The sequence below is a fragment of the Diplotaxodon limnothrissa genome, linkage group LG22, assembly GCF_057381915.1.
Source record: "Diplotaxodon limnothrissa isolate DT_005_m linkage group LG22, D_limnothrissa_male_GT1.1, whole genome shotgun sequence".
NCBI lineage: Eukaryota > Metazoa > Chordata > Actinopteri > Cichliformes > Cichlidae > Diplotaxodon > Diplotaxodon limnothrissa.
In genome coordinates this window covers 7,513,480-7,538,903 of record NC_140616.1, presented here as the reverse complement: position 1 = coordinate 7,538,903, position 25,424 = coordinate 7,513,480, and the positions used below count along the sequence as shown (strand labels likewise).

General features: G+C 43.0%; 1 protein-coding gene across 7 annotated transcripts in view; it reads left to right on the top strand.

The window, feature by feature from the left end:
• The window catches only part of macf1a (microtubule actin crosslinking factor 1a), a 234,178-nt gene that overhangs the window by 131,976 nt on the left and 76,778 nt on the right, over positions 1–25,424 (top strand). For all 7 annotated transcript variants that reach the window (XM_085346508.1, XM_085346503.1, XM_085346502.1 and 4 more), the window contains 24 exons: positions 27–188; positions 389–493; positions 964–1,059; positions 1,179–1,304; positions 7,147–7,299; positions 9,823–9,977; positions 10,332–10,458; positions 10,595–10,778; positions 10,946–11,112; positions 11,888–12,066; positions 12,156–12,294; positions 12,373–12,566; positions 12,723–12,882; positions 12,981–13,064; positions 13,142–13,249; positions 13,392–13,490; positions 14,254–14,376; positions 14,494–14,585; positions 14,853–14,988; positions 17,362–23,511; positions 23,616–23,771; positions 23,944–24,159; positions 24,246–24,389; positions 24,582–24,869. In XM_085346508.1, coding sequence (XP_085202634.1) covers positions 27–188; positions 389–493; positions 964–1,059; positions 1,179–1,304; positions 7,147–7,299; positions 9,823–9,977; positions 10,332–10,458; positions 10,595–10,778; positions 10,946–11,112; positions 11,888–12,066; positions 12,156–12,294; positions 12,373–12,566; positions 12,723–12,882; positions 12,981–13,064; positions 13,142–13,249; positions 13,392–13,490; positions 14,254–14,376; positions 14,494–14,585; positions 14,853–14,988; positions 17,362–23,511; positions 23,616–23,771; positions 23,944–24,159; positions 24,246–24,389; positions 24,582–24,869 — 9,543 coding nt within the window. The remainder of the gene's footprint in view (positions 1–26; positions 189–388; positions 494–963; positions 1,060–1,178; positions 1,305–7,146; positions 7,300–9,822; positions 9,978–10,331; positions 10,459–10,594; positions 10,779–10,945; positions 11,113–11,887; positions 12,067–12,155; positions 12,295–12,372; positions 12,567–12,722; positions 12,883–12,980; positions 13,065–13,141; positions 13,250–13,391; positions 13,491–14,253; positions 14,377–14,493; positions 14,586–14,852; positions 14,989–17,361; positions 23,512–23,615; positions 23,772–23,943; positions 24,160–24,245; positions 24,390–24,581; positions 24,870–25,424) is intronic.

Sequence of the window (25,424 nt, the reverse complement as noted above, 5' to 3'; positions counted from 1 at the left end):
GGGCTTTGTTTGTGTGGTTGCCATAGGAACGTTCGTCATGGCGCCTGCGGAGCTTGGAGAGCCTGCACATGTTTGTGTCGCAATGCACTGACGAGCTGATCTGGCTCAACGAGAGGGAGGAGGAGGAGATCGCCTACGACTGGAGCGACAACAACACCAACACGAACGCAAAGAAAGAATTATACAGTGTGAGTGTGAGGAAGAGGAGAGACGCACACACGGACGGTTTCCTCCGTCACAAATTGCAAACCTTTAACCTCACTTGGTTTCCACGTGTATTTAAAGTCAAGATAAAAGTCTTGTTTACCTCCCAACATATAAAGAGTAACTTTGCATTAGACTGTTTGTCTTCACCTTTAACCTTCCCCGCTTCCTGTTCTGCCTGCAGGAAATGAGGTTAGAGCTGGATGAAAAACGAGATGTGATGCGGTCACTCCAGGAAACGGCCAGCCGTCTGTGTCAGGAGAACCATCCTGCCAAGCAGACCGTGGAGGTGAATTTCATGATTTTTATTCATTCGGGCTGGATGACCTTTAAAGATGCTGGGTTTCCGTATCCGTGGCTCGCTTGTCTGGAACAAATCAACCACGTTGCTTTTGTTAAAATGCTCTTTTATTCACTTTGCACTCACTTTTTCTAAGCCTTCCTTGGCGACGAGCAGGAATTACTATGTACATTTTAAAATACTGGTGTAGCTACACTTATTTGGGATATGGTTTTCATACCAGTTTCATGCTAATGCTGCTTGTCCCCTATCACTGCTGAGAGCCAGAAACCCCTGGCTGGGTGAAACGCTGACTCTGTCTGTGCTGATTAACATCCCAGTTAGAGCCTTGCAGATAGATTACAGGCAGTTTATATGATCGGAGACTGTAAAAATCTCACTTATTTCCCCTAAAGGACCTCTTACATAAGTTTAGCATGGCACCAACTTTCAATATCCATCCATCTCCCTGTTATCAGGCTTACAGTGCAGCCCTGCAGACCCAGTGGCAGTGGGTGGACCAGCTCTGCTTGTGTGTGGAGCAGCATCTCAAAGACAACACGGCGTACTTCCAGGTGAGGCTGAAATTCTTATTTTTCTGAGTTTGGCAAAAGAATTCATCCACATATATAATTAGGCTTATATTAAAATGATTTTGTATTATTACATGCAAATCCATTTTTACTTTTGTCAGTTCATGACTGACGCCCGGGACTGTGAGTCATACCTCCGCCAGCTCCAGGAAACCATCAAGAGACAATATACCTGTGATAAGAACAGCAGGCTCAGCAAACTGGAAGACCTGCTGCAGGACTCAATGGTATCTACACATTTGCTTTCTGTCTTACGAATAATATTCAGTTTCTTCTATGCCAGACAGATTTATGGTGCTGAAGGAAAGACCGACTGTGGTTTTATATTTTCACTAGATTTACTGCAAAGAATTGTGTCATGTTAACCTCTACTGGAGCTCAGTGACCGATAACAGAGAGACAATAACAGAGGTTGTTTGACATCATGTCTCCATTTAGCGAGATAATTTCAAGAAGCGGCTCCATAGTGTAGTGCTTAACAAACATCCCCAATTTGATCCTGGGAGGAAGAGGCCATCTGGTGTAACACCAAATCAAACATGCACAGCTACCTGCTGTGGCAACCCCTTGTGCGTAAGAGACTAGTTGAGAGTGGCCACTTCTAATCTAAGAAGGGTCTTTGTTTCCTTCTCTAACTCTGTGTCAACATCTCAACTTTACTTGATATTTAGGATTTATTTTTAAAAAAGCACTTTTCCCTAACTACTACACAGACAGTGCTTTGGTTTCACTCACACACCTTTAACACACCCCAGGGGCAAATTATGAAGGTGGTGTCTTACCTGGAGCCACTCTGACCTAAGTACTAGAAGAACCAGGTTTCAAACCATCAAACGTACCACTCAGTCACAGCTGCAGAGTCATGTGCAAACCAGAAAATATTGTACAATGAACATTTTAAGTAGCACATTTCTATCCCAGATAACTGAGCGTCCTCAATCTCTGCTTCCACCGTGTGCACAAAGTGCAAACTCGAACATTCAGTATACTCCCAGACTGACATATTATCAGGAATGATACAGCATTTTTCTAACCACTATAGCATCAGAGACCTGCAGTAGCTGAGCTGCTGGTGTTGCAGCGTCCTCCTGATTGTTTTTGCTCTGCCTCGGGCGGCTGCAGCACCTCATGTGACAGGGCAAAGTAATCTGTTACAGAGTCCTGAATCATCTCCCCCCCATGGCACATTTGCAAGCCTGCCATATTTGCACCTACTTCTCACACACACACACACACACACACACACACACACACACACACACACACACACACACACACACACCTACCTCTGACTTCGAGCAGATGGCAGGGTTAGTGTGGGCATCGCTCCACAGGCCAGAGCAGCATCCATGTCCTCTTATTAAAGAGGTGTGCGAGAGAGCGGGTGTCACAAACAGATGCTTTTCTTAGGCCGGTCCTGCAGGTACCTTTAAATGACATAACAAAGAAGCAGCTGAACTTTTGTTTGACAGAGATAATAACTGAGACAGGAACATTGAATCATCCTATTCAGCTTCTTTAAGGTGGAGATTGGTGTTTAGCAGTGTCCGTTTGATCAGACCTCTCCCTCCATTCTGACTTGTTTCCTGCCTAATCTTTCCTTTGTGGACTGTCACTGAATGACTTCTTCATATGTGGTTAGATACCACAGGCATTTGTTGCCTTTGAAGTAAGATAAAATACGTATTATCTCCTTGTTCAGGAACCTCTCCCTAATATGCTCCACTATATATACCCGAACAGTGACCTGTACTATGTGCAAAAGAACAGCAGACATTATTTACCGTCAGAACAGGGCGGATCTCCAACGGGAGATTGAGAGACCAGTGTCGGACTGTTAGAACAGCTTTGAAATTCTCATGAGTTGTTCGCACTAAAGTAAAAACCACCATCACTTCATGCAGCTATCCCTTCGGTGCCAGCTGCGGTCTCAAGGCTGGAGCTGAACAAAAACACCCTGATAACGACTGTGTTTAGACTGTTCTTCCCATTGTATGCAAGGCCACCTGGGTTGGCTGGAAGACTGTTTACTTAGCCTGGCAGGGCGAAGGACACTGTCTCAGCTGAACTCTGGACACGCACACACATACACTGATACGCACTCACTGATCCCCGCCTCCCTTTCCAACCTCTTCTATGCTTGTTCCCTCCTGGAGAACACGGCGGGTCTGGGCCCAGCACTGGAATAATAGCGCAGGGCAGGATGGCTGCAGTGTTTGTTTCGGATTACTCCTCACCCCCCACCCACCCCTGTTGCTTGTCACGTGCTCCACAATGTTGTGCTGTGGACATTTATGTGCTTTCTGTGCAGAGGTGTTTTTTTGTTTACTGTTCTCATGCTGTCCTCCCATATGAGCCCAACATGAGTAGAGGTCTCTTTTTTCACTCTTGGACTTTCCCATTGTATTGTGCAATTCAGTGTTTTTCCCGTAATACTACCGATCTCCGACCTGTCTCCCCATGTGATGTCTGTGTTGTGTATGTAAGGGGTGTGTGTGTGTGTGGGGGGGGGGGGGGGGGGGGGTGTTTCCCATTTCACTGCAGGGCAACTTGCATGTGACAAATAAAGTTCTGATTGATTGATATACCTGAACAGTGACCTGTACGATGCGCAAAAGAACAGCAGACATTATTTACCGTCAGACCACGCTGCCGTGACCCGGATTCAAACCGGGGTTGCTGCGGCCACAATGCAGAGTACTAACCACTATACGATCACGGCTGGCGCGCTGGATTATGCTGTTAGTTGCAGTCTGTATCTTGCAGTTGTCTCACTCCACTATAACACTATAATATACAAACAACGGAATTTGAATGAAAACAATGGAATTTGAATGAACAGAACAGAATTTGAATCAAAACAATGGAATTTGAATCAAAACAATGGAATTTGGATGAAAACAACGGAATTTGAATCAAAACAATGGAATTTGAATGAAAACAATGGAATTTGAATGAAAACAATGGAATTTGAATGAAAACAACGGAATTTGAATGAAAACAACGGAATTAACATGAAAACGACGGAATTTTAGAACAAACAATGGAATTTGAATGAAAACAATGGAAATAGAATGAAAAGAACAGAACTTGAATGAAAACAACTGAATTTGAATGAAAACAATGGAATTTGAATGAAAACAATGGAATTTGAATGAAAACAATGGAATTTGAATGAAAACAACGGAATTTGAATGAAAACAACGGAATTAACATGAAAACAACGGAATTTTAGAACAAACAATGGAATTTGAATGAAAACAATGGAAATAGAATGAAAAGAACAGAACTTGAATGAAAACAACTGAATTTGAATCAAAACAACGGAATTTGAATGAAAACAACGGAATTTGAATGAAAACAACGGAATTTGAATGAAAACAACGGAATTTGAATGAAAACAACGGAATTAGAATGAAAACAATGGAATTTGAATGAAAACAATGGAATTTGAATGAAAACAACGGAATTAGAATGTACAGAACGGAATTTGAATGAAAACAACGGAATTAGAATGAATAGAACAGAATTTGAATGAAAACAATGGAATTTGAATGAAAACAACAGAATTTGAATCAAAACAATGGAATTTGAATGAAAACAATGGAATTTGAATGAAAACAATGGAAATAGAATGAAAACAACTGAATTTGAATGAAAACAACTGAATTTGAATGAAAACAACTGAATTTGAATGAAAACAATGGAAGTTTAAAACAAACAGAATTAGAATGAAAACAATGGAATTTGAATCAAAACAACGGAATTTGAATCAAAACAACGGAATTTGAATCAAAACAACGGAATTTGAATCAAAACAACGGAATTTGAATCAAAACAATGGAATTTGAATGAAAACAACGGAATTTGAATCAAAACAACGGAATTTGAATCAAAACAACGGAATTTGAATCAAAACAACGGAATTTGAATGAAAACAACGGAATTTGAATGAAAACAACGGAATTTGAATCAAAACAATGGAATTTGAATCAAAACAATGGAATTTGAATCAAAACAATGGAATTTGAATCAAAACAACGGAAATAGAATGAAAAGAACAGAATTAACATGAAAACGACGGAATTTTAATGAAAACAACAGAATTTGAAAACAAACAATGGAATTTGAATCAAAACAATGGAAATAGAATGAAAAGAACAGAATTAGAATGAAAACAACGGAATTTGAATGAACAGAACAGAATTTGAATGAAAACAACGGAATTTGAATGAACAGAACAGAATTTGAATGAAAACAACAGAATTTGAAAACAAACAATGGAAGTTTAAAACAAACAACAGAATTAGAATGAAAACAATGGAATTTGAATGAAAACAACGGAATTAGAATGAAAACAACAGAATTTCAATGAAAAGAACGGAATTTGAATGAAAAGAATAGAATTTGAATGAAAACAATGGAAGTTTAAACTCTGTTGTAAAAATGAAAAGAACTGGTTAATGAGTTCACAGGTAAGGTAAGGAAAAGCTGGTTACGTTAAGAAATTTGATTGGGCAATCCAGTGCCAATAATGAAATAACATGACTGTAATCATTCAAGCTAACTTGCAGCCTGTGTTACTACAATTTCTTGCTATCATAATGCTGTCATACATGTTATCCACGGTCTTCTTTTAGTGCAAGGCTTCTCTGGTGATCTAATTTGTTTTAAAGAAGTCCTTGACACCCTGTGGTTGTAATTAACTAGAATTCCTCATGCATCCACATTTTAATTTATGTCTGTGTAAATTATGTTTGTCACTGGTCCTGCTGACTGCAGCGAATGCCATCTCACTGTGAAATTCATTCCTGGGGTGTGATGTATGACGTTATTAGCTCTCTGCCTCAGACTGTGTCTAACTCTCGGCTCCATTCAATGTTTTCTTTCCTGTACCTGTAACTGTCTCCTTGTTGTCTCCCTCTCTAATGAATACTTAATGACTCTCTCTGCTTCTGCTTTAGGGGCGAGAGAGAAGTGAAGTGTAATTCTACCTGTCAGGGTGAAAAGCCCATGTTAAATGTTTAATGCTTAGTGGTCAGGCTAACATGGGCAGCTGAGTCAGGAAGCAGCAGGCCCACTCATCTCAGCAGCTACAGGCTAATAGGCCGTTAAGCTGATTATGTGTTGAAGGACTTCAGACAGAAAATGTTGCTTAAATATCATTTGGGTGGATTTTGTGGTGTGAAAATGAAAAACTTGAGGAAAGATGATATAGGGTGAAACATCTAAATGTCTACTGGAAGGATTTTCTGAAGATTTTGTAAACTCATTCACGGATTTCTCCAGCGTTATTTGTGATTTAGACTGAAACGTCTGCTGCTTACGGTGGCCCTGAGAGGTCAAACGGACTGCAATAAGAAAAATGCTGCAAAAGCACACAAAACACAATGGAAATAGGAAAAACAAAAACAGAAATGGGGAAAAAACACAAGATAAGTGTTTCTGGGGAGACAATAACCCGACGGACCAGTTGCAGGAACCCAAAACATGGTAGGCGTGTTTTATCATGATTCATATAATACTGATGACGCACTTACCTCTCATCTTTGCTTTCCTCACAAAACTGATAGATCCTCCACTTCTTTTAAGTGTCTCCCAGTGCAATTATAGGCATATTTTTGTTGTGTTTTGTGTGCTTTTGGAGCGTTTTTCTTGTTGCTGGTGTTTTCTTAAGTTGCACTCCGTTTGGCCTCTCAGGGCCACCGTAGCTGCTGGATTGACTTCCATACACTGCATTTTGCTACAGATATTTAGAATTTTTATATATTTGGTGTTTAATTACATATTTATCTGTTAAAATGTATCTAAAATGCAACCTGATAGATCTGCCGTAGTTTTTTAACATTGTTTATTATTTATGGCGTGTGACATGGGTAATTATCAAATAATTACCTAATGGAAAGGTCAGCATGCTGTTAACATCCCTGCTTTAAGTTCTCAGATACATAGATCTTTACCTTACAATGGAAAAAATGCCTTTAGATGAATGTTATTGTAAATCCACACATGTACAGTCTTCATAAAGAGTTTCAATGTTTAATGTTGTCGTTGTTTTCCTTCCTGTAGGAGGAGAAAGAGCAGCTCATTGAGTATCGGAGTACAGTAGCTAGCCTGGTGGGCCGGGCCAAGACGGTGGTGCAGCTGCGCCCCCGCAGTGCAGAGAGCACTCTGGGAACTACAACACCCATCAAAGCCATCTGTGACTACAAGCAGATCGAGGTACGGCACCCAGAGCAGTATCATTACACCTCATGAACATGTGGGCATGTCCCTCAAATCTGTGACTTTGTTTAAGAAAAAAGTGTGCATATTTAGCACCGACTCACCTCTGACCTCACCTCTCGATTGTTTCGCCCCTCACCACCAACCAGGCGCCCCCCCCCCCCCCCCCCCCCCCCGCCCTGCACTTCCCCACAAAGTCCTTACTCAGCTACTGTTTTCTGCTTGTGAAATTTAGATTGATGTAAACATCTACATGAACAGTTTCCTCCATAACGATGAATATCGCACAGCAGTGGATTTCTTCTTTTTTTCACACAGCTCCAGTTTTCTTCTTTTTCTTTTCTTTTTTTTAAAACCAGCATGTCGAAATTTGGAAACTGAATGGACATAATTAACCAGAACTTATGACCTTTGCCTTTGTCCTCCTCAGAAAACACTCTGAGTCTTTAAGAAAGATAACTCAGGCATTATGAGATTCACTCTCAGATTCAGCTGTGATGACCTCTGGGAATCTAAAAGCTAATCAATTATACATCTGTCCCATCCTCTTTGCACCCTGAGAGCTTGGCACGGACATACAGCTGCCCCCAGCGCTGCTATATTTAGTCTACTATGTGTTAGATTGCCCAGGGTGGTTTGCTCCCTGAAGCATACCAGATGTGAGGTCTTGTTTCCAGGTAAAGGATGAAGGTGGTTTGGTCCACATCACTGATCTAAAGCAACGTGACGAAACCTCGCACACAGCTGACAGTTATAAAAAAACATCTGGACAAACGTGCACATGAACCAAAAGTAATCTTTCTCTCCTTCACTTTCCTGTGTCTTCTCCTTTCTTTCCATACCCTCATGTACCTTTTTTTGGCCTCTCCCCTCTCACTCCCTCCTCTTCCTCCTCCTCATTCTCTTCCCTCTCTTCCCCCTCGTCTGTCGGCTGGGCTGGCAAGACAAACGTTCAGGTATAGCTGCCTATATTCTCCCTCTCTCACCTCAGATTTTGACACTGCACACACTGTACTGCCCCAGGTGCCGCTTTCTTATCAGCTGATTTCAGGTTGTATAATTGGTAATAAACTTTATGCCTGCACTCTCAGACTTCTTGGAATAAATTAGATGAAATTACCCATGAAATGGTTCAGAGTACCTTTTACTGGATTTCCTCCCTGGAACAAAAATCTGAAAGCTTATTGTGTTTTATGTTTTTACAGGAAAATATAATTTAGTGGTGTTTTCCTAATCAAATCAGCCAATTATGTTTATTTAAGTGTTTCATTATAAAGTCCAAGTGACTCTTTCTATATGTGCATATGTTTATGGTGTTCTCATAGCCAGAATCAGGTGATAGGATAATCTCACAAAAGTTGATTATGGCAACAATCTGTAAATCAGTAACCAAGTACTAACTTAGCCTCTGGGAATTACTGCAAATGATTCGGTGTTTCCGGTATAGCCAGCTGCTACCCGGGCCAAGACTTCCTGTTCTGTGTACAGGTTATTGTGTCTGAATGCACATGCTTTTTAATAGGCTGCCAAAATGCTGGATGCATTGTTGTCAGACAATACCCAGTGGTTTGGAGATTGTCTTTTGGAAAATGCGTCACTCTTTTGCATAGATGTTTATCTTTATGCAGTAAAATCCAGCTCAGATATGATTGATACAAACAGAAAAAAAAAAAAATTCTGCAGATTTCATATATTTATGCAGAATCAGTTTAGTTTCGTATGTTTAGTCACAGATTTGTGTCAGACTGAGATCAGTTGATAAGAGCAGGTGGTAATCGCTGAACTGAACTGAATTTAACCCGTCTGTGCCCCTCAGGCTCATTCAGTCAGTCAGAAAATAACATTTCCGTTTCAATATATCTTCATGTATTAAGTGTTTGTGCACAGCTTTGCATTATGGTTGTATGTGTGTGTGTGCAGGGAAGGGGTGAGAGAGGGTGGCGGGTGGGGATGGCTGTGCAGCCCTAACGCTGAAATTTAAAGCCAAACTCGTTTGTCTTCTGTTTATATCCTCTGCTGGGTTTCCTGCAGATAACGTGTCACTAATGTTTATTTCCTCGTTAAATTATTCAAACCCAGCTCAGGTTTTAGGAAGTTTCGCTTTGAGTTTGGAATATATTTGCTGCTTTCACAATAAAAGCCTTTACTGGTGCAAAGCAGCTTTCACACCACATGGCATTGTCCTCGCTCAGCTTCTCTAATATCACGTCATGTTAGGGCTCCTGCTAATTTCATGAAGTCCATGAATTTTTGCATTTTGTGTTGCATTATGAGTTTTTTTGCTGTTCGCTTTTGATTTACGCGTTTTTTCCCCTTTTTTCTCCTCCCTTGCTTTCTTCTGGGCATTTCTCCTTCCATTCTTTCTCCATCATCTTTTGCAACTCCCTCGCTTTGTGAATCTTTCTCTTAATATTCTCTCTTGCTGTCAACCCTGTTCTCTACATCATTTCCAACATCATTTTCATAACCTCCATTTCCGCTCTCATCTGTCCTTCCCTGCGCCTCGCCTCATACTCTCAGATCACGATAAGCCGAGGAGAGGAGTGTGTGCTGCAGGACAACTCTCAGAGGACCAAGTGGAAAGTGATCAGTCCGACGGGGAACGAAGCCATGGTCCCCTCGGTGTGTTTCACCGTCCCGCCTCCAAACCAGGAGGCCATCGACACAGCCAGCAGGTGAGCCACGTACTGGAAACGTGCATTGGTGTTGCGAATGTATTAAACATTTGTTGTGGATAGCACTGTGCTGATTATTTACTTTTTTATAGTTGATTTTCTTTAAGTCTTTAATGCACAAAAGCCACAATTTTCCACAATACGTAGCGCAGCGAGGCCGTAGACTTCAGGAAGCACTACAGAGTAGGAAAGTTCGGCCTTCACATCAGTCCAAAATCCTAAGAAACTGTTTCCTAGAGATTATCTGACTGTTGAGCTTGAGCTTGGTTTATAAAATGACGTCCTTTTAATCTGAATCTATTTTGTTTAGTATTTTAGAGACTAATGTTCATGTTCCTTGTGTTTTGTCTACAGAGCTGAGCAGCTGTACCAGAAGGTCATGTCCCTGTGGCATCAGCTCCATGTGAACATGAAGAGTGTGGTATCGTGGCACTACCTGCTCAAAGACATCAAGACTGTATCTGGGTGGAACTTGGACACGGTGAGATCCTCTCCATGCGTTTAAATGTGACGGCTATGAATTTGGATTTTATTCTCTCGCCGTGATGATTTCAATTTGTGGTTCTTTTCTTCTCTTCCGTTATATTTATCTTCTCCCTCCTTGTCTCACCTTTCAGGTTCAGAGTCAGTCTCCATCAGAGCGGGAGCACGTCCTCAATCACCTGGAGTCCCAGATGGCCGACTTTCTGTCAGACAGCAAAGAGAGCTCGCTGTTCACGCCGGCCGAAAGACGAGAGCTCGAGAAGGACGTTCAGCAGGCCCAGCAACACTGCCAGGACCTGCTGCTCAACATGGAGACCGGTGAGTGAAGATGGACGGGCTCACACACGGATACATTTAGTTAATCTCTTGCTGACCTCTGACCAGTCAAACTGATGCAAATAATAGCTCTGCGTGTCTCAAAATGACCGTCTTAATCTGTTAATGAAAATAATCCACCTCGTTCCTCATCTTTTATTTTTCTCCAGTGGAGAAGGATGAGTCAGTCTCTCGGTCGTACCTGTCAGAGCTGCAGAACATCACCCTTTGTATTAACGAGGCTGAGCAGAGACTGATGAGAAGTATTGAGACTCCGCCTCCCATCCTGTTGTCAGGTGATGGTGCTGACAACACGGTCCAGATTAGAGAGCAGGAGGTGAGTTTGAGCTCCATCTGCTGCTTGCACACAGTTATTACCCATGTTATAAAGAACTGAGGGTTTTTTGCAATATATTGTTGTCGTTGTCTATAAAGCCAGAGGAAGAAGCGCTCGTCCATTGATAGATTTGTTTTTGGATTAACCAAGAAATATCACAGCAAATACTCATCATACAAGTCAGCCTTTTTGGTGAGCAGCTAACAAGACAGATCTTAACAGACTTCAGTTAGTCCAGAATAAGGCGGCCAAAAATATATATATTTATAATAAATATATATAATATATATATTTAAAGCATCTTTTAAGCGAAATAAATAGCCTTATGCATTTAGAGAATTGGCTTCTATTCATAATTTCAAAAAACACTTAAAAGTCTATTTAGGCAGCTTTTAATTACTGTAAATATTGTAAGAGGGCAATAATGGAAATTTGTGTATTTTGTCTCAATGTTATTGATATTTATGTTTATATTTTCACAATAGTAAAACCTGACTGTGGATGTAAGACGCTATTTTGCATCCACTTTATTGAGTAATATTTTATTTGAGCAAACATTTAGCAACCACTGTTGTGGAAGCTATTGGGGTTCCTTATAAATAAGCAAATAAGCGATGATGATTACAACTGGTATTGAGTAGTATGGCTGTGGTCTGGAAGTTTCGAAACATTTACCACAGAGGAAGCTATTTTGATGAAGCAAAGCAGTTTTTATTTAAATTTTAAAGATTGTCACCATGTAGTTTAAAAATAAAGATGGTTCCTTTTTATGCAGAAGCTGCAGTCTGAGCTGGACAGCCTGCGCTCCAGTTTGGGTGACGTGTCTCATCGCTGCGTTAAGTTCTTCGAGGAGAAGCCCACCTCGTCCAGCGTTCCTGTCCTCCGGTCGGAGCTCAATCACGCTGTGGAGAAGATGGACAAACTGCACAACCTCTCAGCTGTCTACCTTGAAAAGTTAGTTAGATTTTTAGAAGTCATGTGAAACTTCTCTGTTCTTTTTGTTTCCCCAGATGATACGATTTGTTGTCCTTTTACATCTTTAGGTTAAAAACAGTGGATGTCCTGATCCGTAGCCTGGATGAAGCAGAGAGCCAAGTCAGGAAGTACGAGAACAGACTAAGTGAGGAAGACATTGTTCCTGCTGACACAACAGCCATTCAGAACCTCAGAGATCAACTGGGGGTAAGCCTCACCATCACATAAAGTCCTCTCATGTCTCTATAAAGATGAACCTCTGACCCTCTAACCTCTAACTTTCAGAAGTGGCAGGCTGAGCTTGGTGAGCAGGAAGGAGTCTTCCAGTCTCTGCAGGTGGAGGTACGTCAGGCCAAAGAGGCGGGGTCTAAGCTCAACAGGCTCCACCCGGACCGCAGCCCTGAGCTCGAGCGCTACCAGGACAAAGCCAATCAGATAACAGAAAGATGGAGTGGAATCAAAAGACAGATGGAGACACGGTGAGTGAAGATGCCTAAAAAGAAAAGGAGGAGCACGATTCATGTGTGTTGTGACAAACGATGTAACGATCTGCTTAGAAAAACTAACTGGATGCTGAACTTATCAGGACGTTAGTGTGGAAAAGGATCTGAAGGTAGTTTTCTTTTTTTCTGCAGACGAGTGGATCTTGAAGCTCTGGGCTCCTCCCTGCAGCAGTACAGAGACGGCCACTCCGCTTTGATCAAGTGGATCGAAGAGACGACGGAGAGACAAGAAAACACACAGCCGGGACAGATGGACAGCAAAGCGCTGTCGGAACAACTGGCCCAGCAGACTGTTAGTGCCGCTGAATCCTCTGACTTACAACATGTGTCCAGATGAGAAAAACGACTTGAGCCTAAACATTTATAAATTCTGATTGTTTTTCTTTCCAGGCCTTGGTAGCTGAGATCGAACAGAATCAGACCAAACTAGACGAGTGCCAGACTCATTCCAAACAATACTGTGCCTCAGTGAAGGTGAGAAACCGTGACAGACGTGTCTCGGAGTGAAGGTACGCAGGAAACTTGATTGCTCTCGTGCTTTTATCTTGTAGGATTATGAACTACAGCTGATGACATTCAGAGCCTTTGTAGAGTCGATGCACAAATCACCTGTCAAGAGGAGAAGGATGCACTCTTCCTCTGACGCTATCACTCAGGAGGTAATTGGATAACTGTTTACCATCGTGATCATTGCAGGAGCTTTATTGTTTTAAGTAAATAAAGTTTGTGTGTTTTGTATTTGTCTGAATCTAATATCCCGCAGTTAGTGATGTTTGTTTGGGGTTTTTATTATCTCTTCAGTTCATGGACTTGCGCACACGCTACACAGCCTTAGTGACCTTAACAACCCAGCATGTGAAGTACATCAGCGATGCTCTGAGAAGACTGGAGGAGGAGGAGGTGACACTTTGATTCTCTTTCAGTGACTTTCTTGCTTTACACAGCGGTCATCTATTATTAACTGTTTAATTTACTTAGACACTACTTGTGGTTGCTGTAGCTCACTGAATCGAAGAGTTGCTATTATAACTTCTGTTCCCTGAGTGGATGAAGCTCCTATGCTTTTGAGTATTGCCACCAGACTAGCAGAGATCTGGCTATCAAATCTGACCTCTCGGCAGGCAACACAGAGAAGCAACACTGCAACATAACAACAGAAAGTGAGAAAACTTTAACTGGGAAGTGTAGATTTAATTGTTCTGTCCAGGACATACTGGTCTATCAGAACTGGGCAGAAATGCTTGAAAGCTGGAAAAGCAGCTAGCAGCTCCAAATAATTGATGTGCAGCTGGCACTGCAGTCCAAACCGCTCGCAATGCATCCCCATACTGGGTGTCTAGAGTTAACATGCAAGGTGCAGTTATCAGAAGCCTCCGGAGGAGGTGACGCGACACCACAGGCAGAGAGTACCGTGTCAAAACCTGTATAAGAACTGAGGGATGTTTGTGATGAGAAGGGTGTATGTCTGCAGGTGGTGCCTGTGATATGTCATCACAGGTCATCTGCCTGAAAGTTGTGAATAGAGGCGTCTTTGGTCAGGAGACACAGAGGTGTGATATCTCATACTGTATGTGCTGCACAGGTGAATTGACAAAAAGGGATCTTATGTGAAATCTACTGTTTAGTGTCATTAATTTTTGCTTTCTTGCCTCTATCTGTGCAGAAAGAGGTGGAGGAGGAGAAACAGGCCAGGGTGGGGCAGGTTTCAGACCTTCTGGGCTGGGTCAAAGGCCTCCAGGGACGCGCTGGTGGCCCCAACGCCGAGTCTTCTCTGGCTGCTCAACAGGTACTGTTTATACATATGCAATGAATGCGAAGGAGACTGTTATGTTGGTACCTCGTTTAGTGGTACATGAAGGTTGTTATGTTGTCAAATAGATTCTTCATCTGTTTTTTTCTGCAGGCCATCAATGAACAGCTAGCAGCCAAGAAAGATCAGGTGGCTGAAGCTATAAGGAGCACACAGGTCTTCCTTCTGTCGAAACAGGCCAGCAAGTAAGTTAACATGCATGGACTCCTCACAGAGAGCAGTGATTTTTAAATTGTCCTCCCAGCCAGCAGTGCACGCACCACAGGGGCCACTTCTGTAGCAACCAGCGGGTAAATAGAAGTTAGGATTAGATGATGATAACTGCCAACTTCAAACAATCACATTATAAATTTTATGTCAAAGCCACTGTAAAGCATCTTTCCAACACACATGCAGACTAATGTTAAACACCTAACTACACCTGTTAACCTTGTCCCTTTTTTCTTCTGTAGGTTGTCCCCAGAGGAGCGGGCACACGTGGAGGCTCAGCTGGACGAGCTGAAGACCACCTACAACCAGCTGTGCGACAGCTCCACCCAACAGCTGCAGCAGCTGGAGCAGCAACTGGCCAAAGAGGAGGAAAGAAAGGTAGATCGGTTTGGCTGGGGTGGGCCGAGCGGGGAGAAGGGTGTCTGCAGATTTATGGCAAACATGTATTCTGCTTATGCGAGCTTAAACAAAAATAACCACAAAGGTACTTTTATAAAATGTTCCTTGAGTCTGAATATCTTTGCGAGCGAAGCGTGAGTTTATATGTGGGCCAGCAAATTATCATCTATGTTGTTCAGCATGTTGTGTGTTCACCGATTTGCATTTCTGAAAAACATCACCAGTCTTGACGAATGTCACTCATTGACTTGGTTTGGTTTAACAAACACCGACGGATCCTGTTCAGATGTGTATTCAGATCCTCTGTAATAACCATTTCTACCAGGATGACCATCTTTTTGGTCATCACTGGAGAAATAAGGGTTGCTAAAATAATTTATACATCTAGAATACACTGCAGTGTTTTGTTTTTGGTATAAGAAACCTCTGCAGCTCATTAATCAATATATGGGTGTTAAAGGGAAATGTCAAAAGGACAGAAAACAACTGGAATACACCGTCTGAACTGGGCCTCAGCATGGAGTGATCCACTCTCACATTATCATATAAAAGCCTGCATTCATGTCATTAACTATCACCAACCCTGATTTTTATCATCCTCATTGTCACCGTCATCATCATTATCATCAGAAAATACATCTGCTGAGCTGCTAACATGGTTAATACACGGCCTTAGTGGTGCCGCACTAGATCAGAGCTTCCCAGGTGACGCTAGTGAGGGGAAAGCTGTAGAGCTTTGCTTTTCATTCTTAGAAACTGTCAAAAAAAGGTACATCCACATTTTTATGTCATCCCAGCATCGAAAAAGTAAAATGTTACTTTTCTTTATACGGTGGTGAAATGCCACTGCATAAAGTCAGCATTGCTTTTTAGCATTTTTCTGCATACGTTTACCCCATGTAGATGTACAGTCATCCAAGGGGAATCACACATTCCCAGCCCTCACACTCTCATACAAGTGTTCCTTCCCTTCATTTGAAATACATTACATCATCCCTGGATGTGTGAGAGAATTTCAGGTTTGAAGCTCTCATTTATGACACTTCCTAGTTTTTAACAGTTGCACTCATAGTTGATTTTTGTGTAAATGTTTTATGGTTTTACTAAAAATGCTCACTAAAAGGTAAAGTAGAACTTTTCAAGAAGTCACTTTTGTATTTTAGAGTGTAAGTGCACCAAAGGCCAGCTATGCAAAAACAAAAAAAACAACGTCACCATTTGAGCATGTTGTGTCCAGATCACAAGAGTGTGTGTGAGAGAGAATGACGTTTTTGTGTTTGTTCTAATGCATACTATTAATGTGTGAAACTTTTAAACCAGCATTTTGCTTGAAAATCACTAACAGCTGCCAACGGAGAGTTGTGGACATCCAAGGATCAGAAAACAAAGCAAAACAGGACTTTGATAAACATCATTAGTCTATTTTGTGATTGCAGGTTAGAGCAGCTGCATGGTTAGTTTTAGTGCCATCCAGTCTCATGGAAATGTATTATGTAATGTGTGATGCAGTTAAAGATACAAATCTGCAATAATAATCATAATCTGTGCAAATCAGCAGGTAAACTTACTATCAGAAATGTGGAAATACTGATAAATATTTGTTATTTATCACTATTTGCCGCATATTTGCCCCACTCCCGATCAGCTTTCACTGAGCAGTCATGGTTTAGTATAGTTTCAGTTTGTACCTTAGTCAGTTTAACATTAGGTCAGTTTGAGGTTTTGACGTCAAAGCAGTGTTAGGAGTCTGAATGAAGAGTGGCATGCAGAACGCTAACAACCAGCTTCTCACCTGTCGCGCCTCGCTCTGCCGAGCCATAAACTGGCCCAGTAGTGTGTGCACAGCAGGACGGGCCCAAACGGTAAGTAGCGCTCGCTTTCTCTCTTACCGTTGCCTTTAAGTTTTTCTCATGTAGTTTTTCTTATTCTCCTCAACTTCTGAATACTTGTGTGTTCCTTTTTCTGCTGTTGTTTCCCCTTATCTAGCGCTTCTTTCTGCATTTTTGTTAGGAATATGCTTTGTTGCATGCTTACTGCTTGTCCTAGAATAGTGATGGTAAGTATTAAAATGCCTTTTAATTTAGTAGAAATTAAAACAAGTTCAAAATATAAATTATCAAATTGCTAACAGAAATATATATAGTGGCATTTTTAAACATGGATAAGCTGTTTTGTGGCAAGTGGTTGTGGGTTTTCTTCTCTTTTTTTTTTCCTGATTCTACGATCTGTCATAGTGTAGTGTCACATAATAACAAATTAACATTACGTAATATGCGTGCTGGCTAAAACTGCCAGGTCATAAAGAAAAGAGAATGAATATCAACTGGGATTTTGGTTTCTTTCTTTTTGCAGAATGAGATTGCCATTGCTGGAGTGATTGACCTGAGTACAGTGGAAACATTCCCAGTATTCCCAGCAGCTCAACGTGGTCTTATTGACCAGGACACCTGCCATGTTCTGCTAGAGACCCAGCTCATTATGGGTGGGCTCCTTCAACCTGACTCTCCTGTCAAACTTTCACTGGAGCAAGCTCTAACTCGAGGCCTAATTGACAGCCATACCAGACAGTCCCTGTCTGAGCTTGAGAGCGCCCTGTATTTGGTGGAAAACACCAAGACTGTGAGTGATGAACAACAAGAAAATGCCTTGCCTATAGTTAGAGCCATGGAGACCGGGCTAATCAGAGAGGAAGTGGGACTTCGCATTCTCCAACTCCAGATGAACACTGGAGGATTGAGACATTCAACTGGAAAAATGTTGAGTTTGGAGCAAGCAGAAGACAAGAGACTTTTGTCTCCCAGAATTATTACCAAGCTCCAGTCGAGACTACAACACAGAGAGCTGATTGATCCAAACACAGCTGAAAAAGTAAATCTCTGTGAGCTGCAGCTCCAGTGTGTTCTCGATGATGATTCAGGGCTTCTTCTCTTCCCTGTCAAGCAGCAGCCTGGAGGAACAGTTTGCCTCCGTTCTGGAAGAAAAGTCGGTATTTTCCGTGCTGTGCAGGAGGGACTGATTGATCGGAAAGTTACCGTACGACTTCTTGAAGCTCAGCTTTTTGCCGGTGGTATTGCAGACCCACGATCTGGCCATCGACTGACAGTTGATGAAGCAGTTCGCCATGGGCTTATGGACCAGGATCTAGCCTGTGCCATGTTGGCACGTCAACTGCAAAATGGGGGCATTCTAGACCCTTTCAGTGGAGAGCGCCTGGACTTAGAAGAGAGTATTCGCAGGGACCTTCTCTCCCCTCGTTTGGCTCTGTTGGTCCTTGAGTCTCTCTGGACTTTTATGGGCTTGCTCTGGCCTGAAACTGGAGAGGTTTTACCCATTGCTGAGGCTGTTCAACAAGGTGTGATCTCGGGGGATCTAGCAAGGAGCACCCTGAGACAACGACATGCCATTGGGGCTTTGTACAACCCAGAAACCCTTCAGGTGCTGCCCCTGAACAGGACTGCTGAAAATGAATTAGATCCCAGTGCGGTCAGTTTTCTCAAAGAAATCCACATACCAGATGTTCTTTCCAACATGACCCAGTCAGGTAACCCATCTCTAAACCGCCACAGCTGGGGTTCCACTAGCTCCTCCTCTCCTCCATCCTCTCCCCTGCCTCCATCATCTCCCACAGGCCTTGTGTGGGAAACTACATCAACTAATGGGAAGGATCCTGAGGAACAAGCCAAACACAAGCTGGTGTTTCACCTCATGACTCACAGCTATGTAGATGCTCATTCTGGAAAGCGCCTCGTGCTGCTTGACCCTGAGCTAATGATAATGATCAAGGACGCTGACATGGTTGCTGGAGAATCTGCTCGTCAGGTTGAGCCGCTAAGCAGTGTGGCTACAGATAAGCTAGATAAACTGGAAATGGGGGAAAAGATTAGTTTGGCAGGTAATGGAGTGAGTGAAGGTGTCAACGACAGTTCCAGTTTAGTCACACCAAGTAAGGATTTTGAGATTAACGATAGAAGTGGCCTAGAAGAAATGCATGATGGGGAAGGAGACAACAAATCACTGCAGCAACCATCAGAACCCATAGAAGAAGACTTAGCCATTTCAGCTAAATATGAAATTGCTGGTGATAAAAGTGAAAAGGTAGATGAACAAAAGAAAGAAATGACCAGTTGGGACAGTTTAGCTTCAGCTAAATACCTCAACGATGAAATAACAAAGAGCCCAAATGAAATAATACAAACTGAATACCAACCCATGGATAGTCCTGTGCGAGACAGTGGAAGTACAACTGCAACAGAAGTTATTGAAATGGCCACAGCACCACTCAAATCAGAGGATAATGTTGAAAGGAAGACATTCAAAGAGCTCATCCCAGGGGAAAAACCAAATGAAGATGTTAAATTAACAGCATCCCAAGAAAGGAAAGATATAAAAGATTCCCAGGCTGAATCAGAAATTATAAAACAAAACGTGGCTGTAAAAGAGACAGACTCAAAGCAAGCTAAACCACAAGTTGATATCTCTGAAGCAGTAGTGGAAAAGCAAGAAGAGGATGCTGAACTGGAGAGGATGGTCATGCAGCTCAAACAGGGAGGTCTAATGACAGAAGAAGGGGAAAAGCTGCTGCCAGATGAGGCAGTAGCCCAGGGTGTCCTTCCTGGCCATACAGCTGTTAAATTAATGGCTCAAGCCGGTTTGTTTGGGGGCTTCCTAGATGCCAGCAGTGGGGAGTCACTTACCATGGAGGAAGTTATGCAGGAGGGTTTACTAGATGAAGATCTAATGTGGGGTGTCCTAAAGTCAGATAAAACCCTTGCAGGGGTTGTTGATGTGGAGAAAAGGCAGATCTGTGGGGTGAGGGAGGCAGCTCAGGCAGGGTTGATTGATCCCAACACAGCCTCTCGACTTCTGGAAGCCCAGGTGGCATCTGGGGGGATTGTTGACCTGCGTAGGGATAAGAAAGTCTCTGTGACTCTAGCAGCAAACCTGGGGCTGATTGAAGATGATCATAGAGAAGAACTTGTAGCACTGGAGAAGGCATGCAAGGGAAAGGATGCAGATTCCTCAACATTCCTCAAGAAAGCCAGTTTGCAGCTTCAGATGGAAGGTGTTCTCGACCCAGAGTCCAAGTCTCCAGTTCCTATAGAACAAGCTATTCACAAAGGCTTAATTAGACCAGAGGAAGCTTATCAGGTCGTGGCTAGGCAAGTGGCTGAAGGTGGTATAATTCACCATCCTTCAGGCATGAGGCTTCCAGTTTCTGATGCTGTTGATAGAGGACTAGTAGATCGGTCCGTTGCTCCTGGGTTAGAGGAACTTGAGTGGGTCTACCAAGGAAAAGTCAGTCCTTCACATCGCCCAGAAGCTTTTGTTTTCCAAGCATCAACCGGAGCTATTTCAGACCCTGACACTGGAATCAAACTTACTTTGACAGAGGCTGTTACTAAGGGTCTTCTAGATAAGAACAAAGCCAGTGAAGTCATGGCTTCTCCTACAGTAACTCAAGGAGTTCTTGACCCCCAAACAGCACGGATTGTGCCCTATTCAGAACTTGTAAACCAGGGTAAGATAGATATTGAAACAGGTAAACGCTTCTTGGAGGTGAAACCATTCCGTGGTGTTCAGGATAAACAATCAAAGGAAACACTGACCCTTCCCGAAGCAGTTGCATTAAAGAAAGTTGATCCAGCTCCAGCATTTAGACTTCTCCAAAGCCAGGCAGACAGCGGTGGGATCATTGATATCAGAACTGGAGAAAGGCTCTCGCTGCCTGAAGCTTCTAAGAGAGGTTTAGTTGGAGATGATATGGTCACAGAAATAGCTACAAACCAGTTTTTGAAAGGAGGCTTAGTTGATCCTTCAACTGGACAACGAGTCTCAGGTCTCAATGTTGCAACTGCTTTAGGACTGATATCTAACAATGTGGCTTTGGAGATTCAGGAGAAAGTGATGTCGGTAGAGACAGAGGGTGGTGAAGAAAGCTCTACACCCGTTGCCTCATCAGATAGTACGTACAGCCCTGCTATCAAATTTTCAGCATCAAGTCCAGACAGTCCATCAAACTGGTCTGATGTGAACACTGAGGAGCCCACGAAATCTCCACCTTCAAAGAGAGAAGCAGTGCAAGATGAAGAGAAAACACTGACATCTGTACTTTCAGATCAGTTAAAGTTATATGACACGATTGCAGATGAGGACAAAGTGGACAAACCTGAGTCAGGGAAAGAAAAGACTTCAAGGCAGCCGGACGAGTCCATGGACATCTTATTTAAGTTTGCAACTAATGTTGAGAAAAGAATCCAGCAAGCCATAAAAGAAATTAAACCACAGAAAGACACCACTAAATCACAGAGTCTTCCTGAACAGGAGGCAGATGAGAGACTGCAAATAAATGATGAACAAAGGAAAAGCATTATCAGAGATTCTGTAGAAGTCAAGCCGACACAAATCTATCATGCTGACAAAGATTTACAGGAAAAGGATAGAACAGGTGTCAATGGGGAACCTGTGCAGGGTGGGGAAAAAGAGCGTGTTCCCGAGGATGGAAGATTGAAGCCTAAGACAACGAGTCCTGTGGCAGCAATGGTTATAGATGACAAGGAAAGCAAAGAGGGTGATGAAGTGTCAAATTTGGGCGAAGAGGAATCTAGAAAGGATGATGTGGCAGTGCAGAAAGATGATGGCATAAGAGAGAAGGTCCAAGTGGTGGAGAAAGCGAAGCCCTTAAAGGTTGAAGATTTAGAGATCAAAACCAGCACTCGTTCTGAAGAGTCAGCACAGTCATTGACATCTGCTTCCAAAGAGTCAGAAAACAAAAGCAAAAAGAAGAGGAAAAATAAAAAGAAGGGAAAAGGTAAAGAGACAGAGGGCGAAACACACCCTTCAGAGATAAAGCATGCATCTCAAATTTATCAAACTGAGGAGGAGATGGAAGGAAAGTCTGGAGCTGTTAATGCGACTACAGTTGAGTTTGCATCACAAGACGTAGACATGAAATCACAGATTCATGGTCAGGGAGCTTCTGAAGGGCCAATCGAAGGCATAGGGACTGATGAGAAATTTGAGGTTGAGAGTAATTTGGTGAGACAGGGACAGAAAGAAGCCTTAAAACCAATCGCTGAACCAGAGAAAGAGGCAAATAAAATATTAACAGCTACAGCAAAGGCTGATAAGAGAGAGGAGATGAAAGGGAAGTCTGAAGAAAAGGATTCTGTCGCTCAGCAACCAGAAAAACCAGAGAGCATTCAGGAGGTGAAGGAAAGGAAAGAGCATGAGCTGCCTCAGAAATCCCCTCTGCCAGACACTGAGAAAGCGGCCTTGATCCTGAAGGCCAAAGAGAGTATTCTTAAAAAGGTGTTTGAAAAAGGTGTGAGTGAGAAACAGGCTGCTGAGGAGCTGCAGGCGCTGCGCAAGGAGGTGGGGAAGAAGGAGGGTAAAGGTATAACTGTTAGTGATGTAAAGGCACAAACTCGGCACGCTAAGGAGGATGGAGTGGAGAGTCGAGCTGTAAAAGAAGACACTGTCAAGACATCCGATGGTTTATCTGAAGAAAGTAAAGAAGAAGAGATGAGTGTCAAGGTGGACAAAATGAAACTGAGAGAAGTCAAAGAAAATCTGCCTGTGGAGAAACCGTTGGTCGAGGAGACCACGGAGGCTGAACCGCTGGAAGTTTCTTCAAATGAAAAAGAAAAGGATGCAACTTTTGGAATGGAAGAGACACAAAAAGATATTAAGACAGCTGCATCGGTCCAATCTAAAGAAGCCCAGCCTAGTAAACAAAGTAAGAAGAGCAAAAGATCCAAGAGGCTGAAAGTGGCTGAAAAAGCTGAGCCTGATACTGAGAAGGCACTGAGCAAGGAAAAAGTGGAAGTGACTGCAACAGAAATTACCCCAAAATCCACTCTGGAAAGAACAGATTTGGAAAGCTCAGGTTTGATTCAGGAGCAGAAGGTAGATTCTGAGAGTCGGTCACTAACGAGGGATGTCCTCTCACCTTCGGCTGGTGAAGAGACAGTTGAGGTGGAGACCCCTGCAATTATTATTCCAACAGTTGAGACTCTTGAACAAACTTCACCACAGAGGCCCAGTTATCACGTGCAGGACATCGTACAAGCGGAAGAGATCAGTGGCGGGAAAGACAAATCCCATTCAGGCACTGGAGGTGTGATCGAAGCTGACCTTTCTCACGATGGACACAAAGTGGAGACTCAGTCCACAGCTCTGTCCGCTGCTCTGTCCACAGCTCAGCCCACAGCTTCTGATCCACAGCCTGATAAAACAGCTGGCAAAGGCAGAAAGAAGAAAAAGCACCAACCAGTCAAAGAAGAAGGCACCGATACTCCTGCATCAGAATCTTTAAAAAACCAACAGCAACATCTTGAATCTTCAGAAACGCCGGCTTTGCTCTCAGAAGATGCTGCAGCTGAGTCTGGATCACCTGTAGTCCCACAGTCTGAGACCACCACTGAGACCTGGGCAGAGGATGACGCCAGCGAGAGTCCCCAACAGGTGTCAAAGAAAGAGGAAGCATCATCTGTGACTGGCAAGGCAAGAGGAAAACTTGTGAAGTTATAAATATTTTTATTTATTTATTTTAAAGCCCTTCGGTTGGTCAAAGCATCTTTAAAGTGTGTTTTGTTTTCTTCCCACAGTCATCATTGATGCGTCAAGAATGCTTGGAGCACGACCAGCGAATGGTGGCCCTGCTCTCCATGGTTAGACACATCGAGGTCCAACTGAAGCAGCAGCAGCAGCAGTCTGTTGGTCGCAGCCTCATCACATTGGAGGACATCATCAGACAGACTGAGGTGAAATTCACACACACAAACATGCACACTGCTTTTAATGCTTAAATTTGGTTTGCAGCTTAGATTGGCATTTGTTTTCCGTGCGAGACAAACCGGTCAGCCGGTTTAAGGATTAGTGTCTTAATCAAGAATCAAGAAAACTTTTGTTTTCTTTTCCTAATCTGTCTCGCAGACTCTGGACCTCGAACTGCGCGACATGGAGCCTGAGATCAACAAAGAGGCGGAGGCGGCTGAGCGACTGCTGAAGCCCCAACCGAAAAATGTTCCTCCTCAACTCCTATTGGCCCTGGAAAAGGATGGGCGGAGCTTGGCTCGAGGATACGAGGCTGCCAGGGCTCTTTCTGAGGGCATTCTGCAAAGTCTACGAGACCACAGAGACTCTTATAAGGTAGCAGAAACAGATAAATAACAGAGGGTAGCACACATATATAATAGACAAAGGCATCACTGACGGTGCTCCGACTTTTCCTTCAGGATGCAGTCACAGCTGAGCAGAAGTCACTGGGACAACACGTGGAGAGCTTGCTGTCTTGGCTGACAGAGACAGAGACTCAGATGGAGAAAGAGAAGAAAAATGACGGTTCAGATCAGCTCACGCAGCAGCTGACTCTTTGCAAGGCAAGTTTTCTAGAAAGAATAAATTGTATTATAAGCATATATACATTTGTCATGCTTTGAACCTGTGGATTTAAATAATTAGCAGTATTATTGCTTGGTATCGTAAACATGGATCATATGGAGGGGTGGGGACACTGGTTCACTGATTTGTTCTGCTGAGCATTCATTTGTTTGTGTGAAACTTTCCTTCAGGAGCTCCAGTCCTCTCTGATGGCTCGCTCTAGCGAGGTCAACAACGTAGTGTTTGACATTCAGGTGTTCATCTCAGAGCGGGCGCAGGACCTGGCCCCTGAGCAAAGCAGGCATCTTCTGGGGCAGCTTCAGCAGCTGCAGAAGGCCTTCCACAGAGCTTCCGGTCAAGCCCATGCCTGGGCCGACGCCCTCTCAGCCCAGAGAGACAGGGAAGAGGAGCGGCAGTGCAAAGAGAAGGAGAAAGAAGAAGAGAAGGAGAAAGAGAGGCAGAGTGCGAGGGAGAGAGAGGTTTGGAAAACGATGATTGAGATGGTTTTAAACGCTGCGCAAACACTCGGTTAGCTTTCATATTTAACATCGTTTGTTGCCATGCTGTTAACTGTCATCATGCTAAAAAAGCTCATGTTTCATGAAATCTGATGTGTCGGATTAGAAAAGCCCAACATAATCTCGCTAACCTCCACCATAGTTTCAGCTTGTAGTGCCATTACACATCGACTCAGACCTGATCTCCTCGTCTCGGGTTTGTACTCGGACCACTGCTGCTGTTTTTGCAAATGCTTTGCTACTTGACAGTATCACCACCCTCACTTCTACTACCGAAACTTTTTATGCAAGTGTGTTTGCTCCTCTGCATGTCTCTATAACATGTGTATTATTAACCTGTTTGCCTTGCTGTTCCAGATTGCCACTGAAGAAAATCGCTTGTGTCACGGCGGTAAAGTAAAGCCTTGCTGGCTACAGCGCGTCACTGTTTTTCCTCTTGTCTCATCTGAATACCTGGGAGAAAGAGGAAAAACAGCAAAAATAAAACAGATACTTGTTTGATTTCTCTTTGTATTG